The 14154-nt window shown below is 52.5% G+C and overlaps 1 protein-coding gene across 1 annotated transcript in view; it reads left to right on the forward strand.

Annotated features, from left to right (window-relative positions):
• PLCG1 (phospholipase C gamma 1) overlaps window positions 1-14154 on the forward strand; it is a 51766-nt gene that overhangs the window by 10905 nt on the left and 26707 nt on the right. Inside the window, exons 2-3 of the mRNA XM_075721437.1 lie at window positions 12471-12623; window positions 13772-13865. Of these exons, the coding sequence (XP_075577552.1) occupies window positions 12471-12623; window positions 13772-13865 (247 nt within the window). The remainder of the gene's footprint in view (window positions 1-12470; window positions 12624-13771; window positions 13866-14154) is intronic.

Here is a 14154-nt window from a genome sequence, read left to right on the forward strand (position 1 = left end):
GACCATCACCAAGAGCTCCTGCTTCTCCCATGTAAACTGAAGATAATGTCTCCTGCTAGGGCAGTGTGTGGCTTAGGTAGTATCTGCTCAGTGCCTGCAGATCTTCAGTTGGATGGTGCTGTAAGAAGATGCCATTGACTGGTTATCAACCATACTCTTGCCTTGGCAATGGAAGGTGAAGCCAGCACCATCAGTGGTCCCATCATGGTTAGTGCAGGTAGAGCAAAACTGGTGAAAAGGGAAAAGGAGAGTCATTGTTTCCACTTATAACCAGTTTGGGACAGAGCAGGTTTGATTTTGCCAGCAGCTGCTCTGGCCTCCTTCTCTGGTTCATGGTGCAGTGGGTGGAAGGGACTTGTATGGAGAGTCCAAGGTGACATGAGGAGGTTCCTCAGCTACTCCCTGCCTTATTGGTGGAGATGGTACAGCCCTCTGGGGCCTCTCCCACAGATAATAGCACACAGGGAGATCTAGGGGAGGGCACACATCTGGAAACCACTCACATCTGTGCTTTAGTGTGAATACTCAGTCCTTGCTGTCTCAGAACAGCTGTTGAGCTGAGCATGGTGGGGGAAGAGGTCAGGCTGTTGTGGTGGCCTCAAATGGCTCAGCAGCAGATGGGATCTTTATCCTATTCTTCTCTTCCTAACTTTACCCTGACACTGAAGAGCTTAAAGCTCAAGCCCTGGGAGGGACAGGACTGAGCCATCTCCCTGCTGCCCATTGAATGTCCTGGCCAGCAGTCATCTTTGCTGTTAAATCACTGTCACAGAAACTTGATTGCATTGACTGGTGGGATGGATGAAACCTGAGTCATGGCATCTGAGCATCACTGGCATTTGCTGCCAGTGTGACAAATCTTTTCTGTCCTTCAGTTTTCACTCCTTGCCTTTGTGCCTTGTCCTGGGGACAGTGTGTGGTCACTCTTGTCTCCATTTGCTTTGTGGTGGGGCACAACTCCCTGGGCATGAAAGAGTCAAGAAGGCACCTATGTTGGGTGCAAAAATCCCCAATATGCTCTGGGAGAGCTTGCTGCTTTTGGATACCCAGGTCCCCAGATCCACCTCTGCCAGGGCTTCCTCATTAGCCCTGCCAAGCTTCCGGCTGTTAGACTGTGAGCTGGGCCTTTGACTGCCTTGTGCACTCAGGAACTGCTGGATTGCCATGTCTGCCCTTCTTTCCTGCTTGGTTTTTGCCAGTCTGCTTGGTCCCATGCCCTTCCCCTCCCAGGCAGCGCTGGCAGTGGGTAGGAGTCCTCCAGCTGGCTGAGAGTCTGGGGACATCAGCGACCCTGTAAGCTCAAGGAGAGGGATGCAGGGATGTTGCACAAAGTGCTCCCTGTTGGGCCCTTTGATGGGAAACACCTGTGCGGGGAGCAGCTTTCTTGTGCATCTCACCCCCTTCTGTGCTGAGACGCAGTGCCATGTCGGGTCCCTCATGGATCCATCCCTGCCCTTTGCAGTACCTCTCAGATCTCCTTACCGCTGAGTGTCTGCCCAGGAGGGAGGGAGAGCGGGAGAGGCAGAGCTGGGCTCTCAGATCTTCAGCTTCCCCCATCCTTCCACTGTTTTATTTTGCTCCAGTAAGGTCATTACATTTCTTGCCCAGGCTGGGCTGAGGGGGATGGAGCCCTCCATGCCACACAGGACGAAGGTCACCTTGGGGGTGGCTTGCGGAGCCATCCCTAGACAGGCCATCTGTCCAGAAGCACTGGTGCTGAGCTTCCCCTTTCCATTTGAGTCAGTGGAAGCTTGTGCCTCTCAAACAGACCAGGCTGATGACTGAAGGGTGGCTCTGCAGGCTGCCACCAGCCTTACTTCATCTGGGGAAGGGACAGGGACTTCAGAGCAGCATCTGTGCTCTGGGGCTTTACCCTAGCTGCAGTCGTTCTGCTTGTATTTTGGGTGGAAACATGGTCACGTATCCTGCATGGTGAAGGTTCAACAAGTCCAGGGCTTTCATGGGTGCTAGCCTTGCACGTGGGAGTGGATATGGCCAGTAGCCCTGGATGCCCAGCTTGGGATTCAGCACAATCCAGAAATCCCAGTATAAAACCCCATAACTTCCCGCACACAAAATTTCCATGGAGGACAAGAGGGAAGCATCCCAGGAGGAAGACTATTGGGGCCCTTACTTGGTGTCTGCCATCTAGCAGCCTGTCTCCATCATCTCCCCACTGCTGCCCTCTCAGGCCTGTACTGTAGGGACAGGGTGACATGTCATTCCCTCCCCCAGGATCACCGGTATCCAGCAAGGGGAGATGTTCATGCTTCCCAGACCCAGCACTGATCTGGGTGAATTCTGCACCATGAGCTGTGAGTCTGCTTTCATACTTTGCAGAGTAGTTGTGCTGCTTGGGGTTCACCCCTTCTCATAGTGGCTGTCCTAAAACTGGGTGCTTGCACCCTGCTGTAGACAGGTAAGATAACCTCTAAGAGAGACCCCATAATGCAAAGTGTTAGGTGATGGGAGTATATCTGGGGGAAGGTATCAAATGGGCTTGCTCTGTTCTTTGCTCTTCCCAGGGTGTTCCCTGCTGGCTACCTCGGAGATGAGGTATGGACCAGATGTGCCTTCTCCAGTGGTCACAGAAGAGATGTGTCTTCTTAGAAGTTTCTTCCCACCTACCTTGTGCACTTGTGTAGGGCTGGACTGAAGTGTCCATTCCTCCTTGGACTGTGAAGGGAGCCCCAGTGACTAGCTTGCATGGGATGGTCCGTTTCCACTGACATGGAAGAAAGCATGGGGGAGACTGGGAGAGCCAGCCGGAGCGTGGCATCCTGTAAGAGAAGTTCATTTGCTCTGGGAGGAGAGCCTGGCTGTGGGACCAGGGCAATGCTTGCTTTTTGCATCCAGCAAACTCCCCTGTGTGCCTTGCAAACACCCCTGCCAAAGGCCCTGCTGGGAGCAAAACATCCTCAGAGAGCAGCTGAGAGAGTGGAGAGCCGGTCCCTTTGGGGGCGGTGTGCAAGTGTTCCCAGTAATAACCCTGCTAACTAACTGCTGGCTATTAGCCAGTGTTAGGGCAGGATGCATTGGGGGGGGGGGTGTGGGGGGGCAGGTGTGTCTCCTACTCCCCTTTCTCCCAAGCCTTTCTTCCTCCCTCTCCCCATTGGAAGTGTTGGCTGCAGGTGCCCGGAGGCAGGGCTGCTCATGGGACACGGAAGGATCTGGGGACCAAGGGGCTCCTGGTGCTTCATCACATCAGGGGCTGTGACTGCAGCAAGGGACCATGTCTTGGGATCAGTGTCCCACCTCTGCTCCTTTGCTTTATTTGGTGTTGTGGTTTCTTGTCTGGCTTTGGGATGGACATACTGGTGTGGTGTTTGTAGCAGAGCCCAGTTTGCTCTGGGCCGATAGGCTCTTCCAGTGACATGCTCTCCCCATCCCCATGGGTACAGCCAAGAGGGCTGTGCAGCAGAGGCTGGGGAAGGAGCTGGAGTACTTTGCCCGAGGCCATGCAGCCCACCAGAGGCAGAGATGGATCCAATGCCACCTTCTCAGCTGCGCTGGGGCCAAGCAGTGGTGATGGACACGGTGGCAGCACTGACACAGAGGTGGCTCAGGCCAGGTGGGTCTGAGCGTGAAGTTGTCCCTGGGAAGGCTGAGACCAGCAGAGTGGAAACTGCCAGCCTTTACGTCCCTGGTCTGTGCTGGGCTGTGGGCAGAGGCTGTGAGGTAGCAGCATCCTGCTTCGCTCACTTGGGGGATCAGCTTTGGGTTTTTTTAACACATATTTTCTTGCAGCTGAGAGTAAGCAGGAGAGATATGCTGACTATGCAGGATAGTCAGCTGCCAGCCCACAGCCACCTCTGCTTCTAGCATCAGGAGGATGTTTGTGAGCTCTTGAAGGCCACCTGCATGAGGCTAAAGCTGGTGGAGCAGCAAAGCCTGGGTCAGCCTGGGGATAGGTCCACAGTGCCCTGTAGGAACAGGGTGATGTCTGGGCAGGACCTTTGACTCCCTGCTCCAGCCCAAAACATGGGTGCGTGGGAATGGAGGAGGGAAGGGCAGTTCCTCGCATCCTTTCCTCCGACCCAGAGAGCGATGCAGCTGTGTGGCATCTCCTAATCTCCCTGCACATCTCCTCTAGTTTCCTCTGCTATTGATAAGGATTTGGCAGGGGACAGAGGAGGGAGGAACCGGAGCTCAGAAGCCACAGGACATGTGGCCCAGGGGTGCAGGGGAGGCAGCGGCAGCCAGAGGCATGGGCAGGAAACACCCATGCCCACAGAGCAGCCAGCGCGTCCCTGCATGCCCTATGTGGGCTGCCTGGTGTGCGCTGCCGGCGCCTGGGCAGAGGTGCTGGCTCCCAGGGCGGCATTTAAGCTCTCTGCCAAATCCTCCTGTTCCCTGCTGATTGACGGAGATTGTTGAGAGGTGCCAGGATCTGAGTTGGGATCCAGGCTGGTCCGAGTCATGCTGGCTAGCTGGGAGCTCCCTGTCATCCCATCTCCCACCCACTGAGCTATTTTTTTTTCCCCAGCATCTTCTCTTCCAAGGTGCTCTCTGCATGGATGTTGCTGCTTCTGGGGTAGAGCTAATGCGACAGTTGTTTCATAGCAAAATGCAGTGGCTTGGAGCAAAAATTGCTGTTTGCTGATGCAGGTAGCAGGTGAGATGAAGCAACTTGCTGGAGCAACCTGAGACACAATTGAGCCAAGTCTGGAGGGGAAAACAGCTTTACCTGCATCTTCTCCTGAGGCAGGAGAAGTACCTGCATATTGTAGCAACAAGAGCAGTGGGACCCAGCGGGCCCCTGAGCACCAGGGTGGCTGTGTCCCTCCCTGGGACAGCAGTGGGGGTGAGAGAGCTTTTAACAGGGGTCTTGGTGCCTCACTAAAAGGGCAGCATGGCCATTTTTAGTTCATAGAGGATGAGGGATTCGCTGAGGCACAGGGAGCTGCTAGTTTGGTGTTTGTTGGCCTCCGTGGATGCCTCAGCCATGCCTCCAGCCCTCTGAAAAAGTATTAAGGTCAAATTAGAGGTCCCAGCTGGTTTCTTGTTGTCCTGTCTGGATAAGCCATCTGTTAATGGCATGGGATCGTCCTTCGGAAACCTGATAGCTGATGCACAGCAATGCTGATGGCAGGTGTGGCAGCGAGTACAGCCGGGAGGAGGATGCAGTAACCCCATCGCTGTGTCTCTTGTGCACAGACATTTAATTCACCATTACACTGTCTGCCTTAGTCTTCTCTATTAAGAGAAGCTTGTGGGGTTGAGAGGTTGAGCTGTCGTCACTCTGAAAACATATACTAATGAGAGATGCATGTCTCTTCCCTCTGAAATACGTTTCTGATCAGTTGGGGTTACTGCTTTGCTTCTTGTGGAGGAGATGTAAAGTGTGGGTCCCCACTTTTTGCATTCATTGTGAGTGCAATGTGCGTTTTGTAAAAGCCACCTTAATTTTTGCAGTCCAGCCAAATTCAAGCTCAGATAGTTACTGTCTGCCCGATTCCTCCAGCATCCCTGGTGGACGCAGGGATGGGTCCCTGCAGGGACAAAAGCCGGGCTTGTCCAGAGCTTTGCAGGCGGAAGGGGCTTGATAAATAGTGAAGGGCAGGCAACGGGGCTCCAGACTGCGAGGTGCTGAAGGCGCTGGCCCCTGTCCAGCAAAGCACTTAGTGCGCCCTTGACGGTTCCCTTGAAATCATGGGGGATTTTTGGTCAGGGTTTTTGGGGTTTTTTTTTCTGAGTGGTGTTTGGTTGCAGTCAGCAAATCTGAAGCATTGAGTGGGTGCAGAGCAGCCCCTGGCTGGGCAGGGTTGCTCATGGGGTGATAAACCAGCTGGTGAACCCTGGCATGAGAAGGTTGGCTGCAGTCCTCCTCAAGACTCTTGCAGCTCTTGATAGCTAGTGCTGACCTGGGTATCATTTCAGGGGGCTTCCACTGAAATATTAAGAGGATGATGGTGCTACTTTGTTCTCTATGCTGTTGCATAATAGATTTCTCTTATTTTTACCCACATGCACACACAAGTCATGTCTTTTTTTCCTCTTTCTCCCTTATCCCTTAGCAGCCGTTCCCTGGGGACCTGACCGCCCAGTGCCCCTTCCAGTGACGGGAAGCCTAGGCATGACCACAGGGTTGTGCTCAGTGGGATCCACAACATTAAATAGCAGGAAGACTTTTTTTTTTTTAAATTCTCTTTCTTTGCCAGAGTGAGTAGCCTGGAGGCTTTTCAGTCTGTGCCAGCCAGCTGAGGTCAAGCTGGGCTGGGAGTGACCATGTGGCTGTCACTGCACTGTTTGTCCCCAGGGAGACACACTGCACCGAGCGATGCTTGTTGAGGGGGTGGGTGTTTTCTTGGAGGCTGTCCCCAATAAATCCATCCTGGAAGGTAATCTGGGCTAAACTGTCTTTTTGACAGCCTTTTTTTTTTTTTTTTTTTTTTTAAATTTAATCAGTTTTACAGCTTTCCAAAAATCCTCTGGAGGTGGAGGTTCTGCAACCCTCAGAGCCCGTTCCAGGGTGTCCTTATCCTTACACGTTACGACACCCTGTCCATCAGTGGTTAAACAAGGGTTGGATGAAGTTTTGGTTTTAAATGACTTTAAGGGTGGGTCTGGTTTTCATGTAACCAGAGGGTAATTTGTTTGGTTTTGTTCTGTTTTTTTTTTTTTATTAAATGGTGTGTGTGGGGTGGACCTGGGGTCAGCTTTTTCTTTCTGATGCAACCCGCTCCTGCTGAAGGGAAGGCTCTTTGCCCAGAAATGTGACCATGTCCCTTTTTTTAACTGCTGAAGGCAAGTGGAGGGCCAGGCCTTTCTGCTGGTGTTAGGCTGGGGAGAAGTTTGGGAGGCTGTGAAAGGCGCAACCTGTTTGCACGGCCATGGCATGGCTCAGCATGCAACATGGAACCATCTGAGGAGCTGAGAGCATCTCTGGGCTGGATGGGCTTTGCTGCCTCCTTCCCAGAGCCTCTCCTGGCTGTTGCCTGCACACCCGCCTGGGAGGGCTGGAGGACAGCCAGCATGCTTCAGGCCTCCTGTCTTATCCACTGCTCATCTATCCTTGCTTGCTGCTGGTCCCTGCTCTGAGATCTCAACCCTGCCAGACCACAGGAGGGTTTATATTCCAGCAGAGAGCTTCACTGTACCTCTGCTATTGCTGTGGCAGCAAGTTCTTCCTCCTCCTGCTACTATCCACATGAGATGAAGACCAGTTTCTACCTCCTGCAGCGACTGCTGCCTTCCACAGCATGGTCTGGGAGGGGGTGTCTTGGGGAGCAGGAGATGTAGCTCACCCTGGTGACAGGGTACTTATCTTTGAAGGATTCATCCTGGATTTCCTGCCACTTGTTCCTCTGCCTGGGAGTGCATATGACCCACGGTGCTGGGCCCCCATCAGATGCTCATCCCCTAGTCTTTGGCCATATCCCCGGTAGGTCTTTCCCAGTAAGTACCCATGGTGTGGACCCATGGTGGGATTTGTGGGCCATTGTCATGGAGCCCATGCCACCACTCACCTGGGGAGCTTGCTGGTGCTGAGGGTGGCGGAGCTGTGGTTAGATGTCATTTCCAGCGTGTACTCTGCAGTTCTCCATTCACTGCACTTGTGGAGAACCTCTGCTGTGCTTCCAGCATGCCTCCAGTCCTCTGCCCTCTTGTTTTTAATTTCCACTCCCTGCTCAAGGCTGGCTGCCAGGTTCCCCTGCCTGCCTGCCTGCCTGCCTGCCTGTCCTGGGCAGTCCAGGCTCCCCCACAACCCTCCCTGCAAGTTTGCAAAGCTTCGGGGCTCTGCCGGAGTTAACGCAGGCGCTGGCGAGCAGATCCAAGTGTGTGGGATCAGCAGCCAACGGCACTTGCTACAACAACCACGGTGGGAGCGAGCTGGGGGGGATTAAAAGATGAAGGTGGCCCAAGCCTGGGAGGGCAGGGAAGCTGCTGCGGGCGCTGGGTTTCCTGTTTACCAGCAGGAGGGTGGCTGGGGTGTGAAGAGACGGCTGTGTTTGACTTGGGGCTCTTGCATGTTGCAGTGGAAATACTTAGAATTTGGAGTTTGGTTTATTGTCTGGAATAATGTTCCTGGCTGTGGCGGTGGTGGGGACAGGCAGGAGGATGGGGAGAGTAGCACCCGGGTGTGGGAGAGAGGAGTTAGTGCGAGGCAGGGGTTGGGCAAGGGGAGATTGGGCTTGTAGGCTCTGCCTTCATTGCCTGCAGGCCTGCAAGCTGGTTGCAAGCTTGCCTGCAGCCTTTCTGCCAGTAGCAAAGATGAGGTTGAGCAGTGCTCAATCCAGGCTGCAAAACCCACCTGGAGCGGGTTTTGTACCACTCAGCTGTGTGCTCCTGCAGCAGCAGGCCCTGGCTGGTGCTGTGCAAAGCTGGGGTTACCCCCAGGAGCTGCAGCAACTCACAGAGCTGACATGAGCAAAATCAGCAAGAGAAAACCCCAGCGAGACCTGGGGTATAGCAAGATGTCTTCATTTCTCCTTCCCACATGCACAGTCGCTCCCTGTCCTGTGCTGACAGAGGGGTGCTGGAGGGAGGACCTGGGGTGGGACAGAGGCAGGGGCCGGTGCCAGGAAGCAGCGTTTTGGCGCTTGCTTGGTTGGGATGGTGGCATTTGCGCTTGCTGTGCTTCCTGCTCAGAGTCATTTCCTTCCATGCTGCAAGGGGGCTGGGAAGGTGTTTGAGTCAGTAGAGACAGCAGGGTTCAAGAGTCTGATCTGCTGCTCTGTGGCAAGAAGAGGGCGGCACAAACCAAACCCTAAACCGCCTTCTCCCCAGCACATGCAGGCATGTTTGGGAGGATGAGAGAGATGAGCAAGCAGCTGCAAGCGTGCGTGGGCTGGAGGTTTTTACCCCGCTCCCTCCGGGTGCACGGCTGCCCTTCGCCCTAGGAATTCCCTGCGTGCTTCTGTCTTTGATAAGCGCCTCACTTGCTCCAGGGCTCTCTCCATTGCATGGATTTTAGGTATGCAGTTTGTAACAATAGCTGTGTCTTACTACTTACTTACTAACCCGACGGTGCTCTGTGCAGCGAGAGGTGAGTGCAGGGCATAGCTAGCACAGTGCGGCGTCCCAAAGTGGAGACAAGACGCTTGCAGCGTGATGCAAAGCAAGGCCATTAATATTTTGGCACCTTCCTTCAGTAGTTGTCACCAGCAGACAGTTCTTTCCCACTGTGTTGGTCAAGCCCTGCATCCTTCAAAGACAGGATTAGTCTTTAGCCCTGCTGTGCAAAGGCCTTAACTGTGATATTGTTTTTTAAGGGCTAAAATAACATGCTGTGTCACCAAGGATGTGAGCACATGGGCAGGTTACAGCAAGGCGTGCTAACGTTTGAACTTCCAGCCAGCTCATTTCCAAAAGGTAGGTGATGCCTTAAAAAGTCACACCCTTGCTTATTTTAGGGAGCTTGTCTGTCCTACCTTTGAAGCCCCAAGGAACTGGGTCTTTCTGTGCTCTTGTCCCAAGCTGATGAGCTTTGGAGGGTTATTGCAGCAGTCACTCTGGATACATCCTGCGTCAGGCAGTGAGCGGGCTGCCATCATCTCCGGATGCACGCCCATAGTGCTGCACAGTGTATCCTGCCAAGAGAGGATCCCACATTCCTTGTGTAGGGTTTACAAGTCTCCCCAAAGTCAAGCCCTGTGTCTGGCTTGCCATGGTGTTCATTTTGAGGAAGCATCATCGCTTGCAATGCAGTTCAGTGCTGTCGGCTGCTGCTGCGGGTGATGAGCAGGTCACATTTCTGTCTAGTTTTAACTGCAGTAAATTGAAATGAAAGGCAAGTCGATCCACAGTGAGTGCAGTAAGTGGAGTTTAATTGGGATGAATTACACACCACGTTTGCAGTAATCTCCGTCCCACATTGCTCAGAAGCATCATCTGCTTTGGAAACGTGACTCAGAAATGTTGTTATTTGATTCCCCCAAGCATTTAAGAAACTATTTTTCCAGGAAGCAAAGATTCTTGGGTTTGGGGTTTTTTTTGGTTTTGGTTGGGTTTTTTTTCTTGTTGCTGTTGTTTTCTCTTTGTTTTATGGCAATGAGAGTCCTTTCCCAGAATATCCTCCAGGGAGGGAGGCTGTGAGATGCTCCCTTACCAGCATCTCTTCAGCTCCTTCTCCTCACTTGGTGTTTAATGCTCCAGCATGCTCACAGCTGCCCTTTGTGGAGGAGCACAGCTCTGAGGTAGCTGGTTGGAGTTATCTGCTCCTCTTCTCCATGAGCCACAGCTGAAGCTGCTGGGATGATGTAGCTGCACCATCAGATTCACCACCCACACATGTAGCCAGGCAGGTCTGCCTCCTCACCAGCCCCACGCCTGGATTTGCCAGGACCTGCCTGGGTCAGTTCTCGCCACACCAGGCTGTCTCTTATGGTCACACTGCTGCCTTACGCTTGGTCACCTTTGGGTTGGCCCAATGGGGACAGCTGCTGAGGTGTGATACCAGCCCTATAACCTAAGGAATATCCTCAGAACGATGCTGTCCCCATGTCCCAGAGGTCTGATGTGATCGTGGTGCTGCCTGCCCTGCCCTAGCCATCATCTGATGGGCACCGTCTGGGGGTTTCATTTAACCATGACTTGGTTGCTTGCAGTTCATCTTGCCCTTTTCAGCCGTTCCCTGGAGGAAGCGTGTTGACATTACACATGTAAATGAGGATGATAAACATAAGCACAGCTCCCTGGAGTCACTAGCCCCAGCCCTGGCCAGGGTAACATACTGTCCAACTGAATTACCAGCTTCATGACCTGGGACCCTGCTGTCTCCCATCTGTCAAGAGATGCAACTTTCTGAGTTTTCCTCTGCAATCTGGGCTTGCCCCCTGACAATAACCCCCTCTGCCGCTGCCACAGGTGCAAAAAGAAGCCAGTTACTTTAAAATAAAGTCCATGGGACTCGGTTTATGTGTACAATACAAAACTGTGAGAGGTGGGAGCCCTGAGCTGTTATCCCACCTCCCTCGGCTCTAGTTCTGACCAGCACCTTGCATATGTTTAGGCTGTTGATACCAGACCTTTATGGTGATGTCTGTAATTCAGATGATCTCTGGACATTTGGCTGTTTTCATGCTTTTTCTAATGTTTTATCTCAGGAAGTTGTTTGGCAGTGAGGTGGGGAGGGGGATTCTGCCTGGAACCACTGAGGGGTTGCTGCAGTTGAATCTGCTCCAGAGCTGTGGCAGATCCACCACAACTGGATCTCCAGGGGTTGGGCTTGGTTGATCCTTGCACTGTGCTTTTTTCTGTGGCCTGCTGTCCACCTCCCGGAGGTGATAAACGTTTCATCCCTCTTTGGCTAGGGAAGGACAGAGTTTTCTTGCTGAAGATGGCATGTGTATGAAGGCAGGGACTGCCCTGGGCGTCCTGGTAGTGCTCAGAGGAGCTGGGAGGATGCTAACGGGGCAGGGCAGAGATGCCAGAAAATGCAGACATAATTTAGGGTGAAAGTGGGGAGAGGGGAAGCAGGGGCACCATCAAGTTGTTTAAACCAAGACTCAACTCAAGTTTCAGTATCTAACTAGAATTTGGAGAGGAGTGAATCTTAAATCTATGGTGTTTGTAAGATGTGGTAGCTGCAAACAGGATTTCATCCAGCTGGGCAGAAGGTTGCGCCCTCAGAGGGTTCACCTCTGTAGAAAAGCTTTCTTTTAAAAAAAAAAAAAAAGTTGCAGTCTTGAAAGACAAAAAAAGTGCAGTTTGCAGATGTACGTTGGGTGGAGGAAGAGGAAAGCATGAAGTGTGAAGCTAAAGGGCGAAGGAGGTTGCAGTAGTGGTAGCACTGCCCTCTGCTCATTGTGCCTGGGGATCACCACAGGTGAGACATCCAACTGTTCTTGGGGAACACAGAGGTAAATAGTGGGGTGGTGGCTGCGGAGGCTTCCTAGGGAACTGGTAAGAAGGGGCTGTGCTTACAGACTTGTGTGCGTGCACAACCACAGGCGTGCAGCAAGAGAGATGTGCAAGATAAGTGGTAAGATCTCTGTGCTGCTTTGAAAGGTTGAGGAGCAAGCTGGGGCTCTTGAAGGGCTTGGCAAAGGTGAGAAGTGCGGGCAACTTCTCTGGGAGGACCTGGGCACCTGTGGCTGTGCTGAGGACCAGACTGGCAGTGCTGTGCTAGAGCTCTGGGTGCTTCTTCAGCCCGTGCCATTAGCAGTGGCAGGAGAGGACTGGGAGGCTGCCATGATGGTCACTTTTTGCCTGAATGCAGTGAGCCCCTCTACAAGACATCATCCCCAGCGCCTGCCCACTGTCCTTGGATGTCTGGCAGCTCTCTGCCTGCGTCAGGGCAGCCATCCCATCCTTGCTTTCCAGCATAGCCAGGGAAACAGAGTCTGCTGTTCAGAGCCTGGTACCCCAGTGCTGTAGACATGCCTGGGTCTGCCATCACATAATGGGTGGTAATGCAGCTCTTCAGATGACTAAAAATGCTTTATCCATGCCCTTCCTTCTCCTCCATCTTCATGGGAATTTCAAGCTATTTGCTGAACTCCCCTTTTTTTTTCACTTTCTCTTAGTGGATATTCGTGAAATCAAAGAGATTCGTCCAGGAAAAAACTCACGTGATTTTGACCGGTACCAGGAGGATCCGTGTTTCCGACCGGACCAGTCTCACTGCTTCGTTGTCCTCTATGGCACAGAATTCCGGCTAAAGACCCTCAGTTTGCAAGGTAAAGCACTCATGGCCCTGGGGCTGTGCCAGGGCAGTGTAGGGCAGGCACCTCATCACAACAGAACCCAAACTTCCAATGCATCCTTCCACGAGTGAGCTGGAACATACCCCTGGGCAGATGCTCTTTTCACCACACTGAGGAGGCGTCTTTGAAGAAGGTGACACTGGTTCCCTGAAGGGGGTACACGTTCAACCCCTAGTTAAGTCAGTTAATTTGCCTGGTAAACCAAAAGTTGGGTGAACTGAAGCCCCTAGTTCAAATATGTGCTTGAGATCAAGTGTTTTATCTTAGCATGTTCACGTTCATCAGCTGCGTTGTGGTAACCAGCCACATGCATGAAGTGGTAAAATCTCACTCAATTCTGCTCTGCAATTCTGAGTGAAAAAATGTTGCCAGTAGCAAACAGTAACTCATGAAGCCTCGGTACCTCTGAGGTTTTGGTCTCAGCTTTCCTCAATGCCTTGTCTGTTGACTTAAGCTGGACTTGGAGCACCCAGCCTTATCTTTTCTATTGAAAGAGGGGAGGTTTATGCTGTCGAGTCTCCTTGTGCTCAGATGGAGGACAGGCTCATAATCACTGGCTGCAGTTTTGCTGATGGACGATATCTTTTTCTGCTAACAGTACCCAGTCTTGTGCCTTGTTTAAACCCATGTAGACAAGCACTGATGGAGGCAGTCACACTGACTCCTTAACATCTATGGCAAATCTGCCTTCTGGCTAGTGCTGTGGGACACAGGGACACAGACAGCGCTTCTGCCCTCAGAAAGGATGGAGCTGCCAACAGGGAGGTTATAGAGGAGCTGGCACATATTTCAAAGCAGGTGCTGGCTTGTCACCCAAGCTAGCCAGAGCATTACTGCTTGAGGACAAAGATAACCCCCAGCTTTGGCAACTGAAGGGAGAAGAGAGTGTGACATGCAGGGGCGAAGGGGTCCAGCCAGCCACGTACATCCCATGGGAGCAGAGCAGGAGCTCGACAGGGAGAGGAGCTGGCCAGAGCATCTGCATGGGAGGGAGCTGTTATCAGAAAGGGGATGGAGGAAGGAATAGGGGATATAAGATGCTGGGGATAGTCCCAAGAGGTTTGGGTTGGTGATCAGCTTCTACGTCCCTTCCTCCCATTTCTCCTGTGCACTTTCCACAGCCACTTCCGAGGACGAGGTCAATATGTGGATCAAGGGGCTGAACTGGCTGGTGGCAGACACTCTAAGGGCTGCCACCCCCCTGCAGATTGAAAGGTGAGGAACTTGGCCTTGTCCTGCACTTGTTTTCTTTTTTTTTTTTTCCCATTTCTGTCCTTTTTTGACAGAAAAAGGTGAGCACAGTGACAACATCTCATTCCCTCTCTGAGCTGCGCTGACCTGGCACTCCTGCCTCTGCACTTCAGAGGCTTCATCCTGTTGACCCTCTGTGCTGCATCATCTATGGCCAGAGTTTGCTCTCACATGCATGCAGGGAAAAGGAGCTTTACCACGAAACAGATGTTTTTATGTGTGTGCAGCCTGTATTATCTGTAGTAGTTCAGTG

Source organism: Pelecanus crispus, chromosome 14 (assembly GCF_030463565.1).
Source record: "Pelecanus crispus isolate bPelCri1 chromosome 14, bPelCri1.pri, whole genome shotgun sequence".
NCBI lineage: Eukaryota > Metazoa > Chordata > Aves > Pelecaniformes > Pelecanidae > Pelecanus > Pelecanus crispus.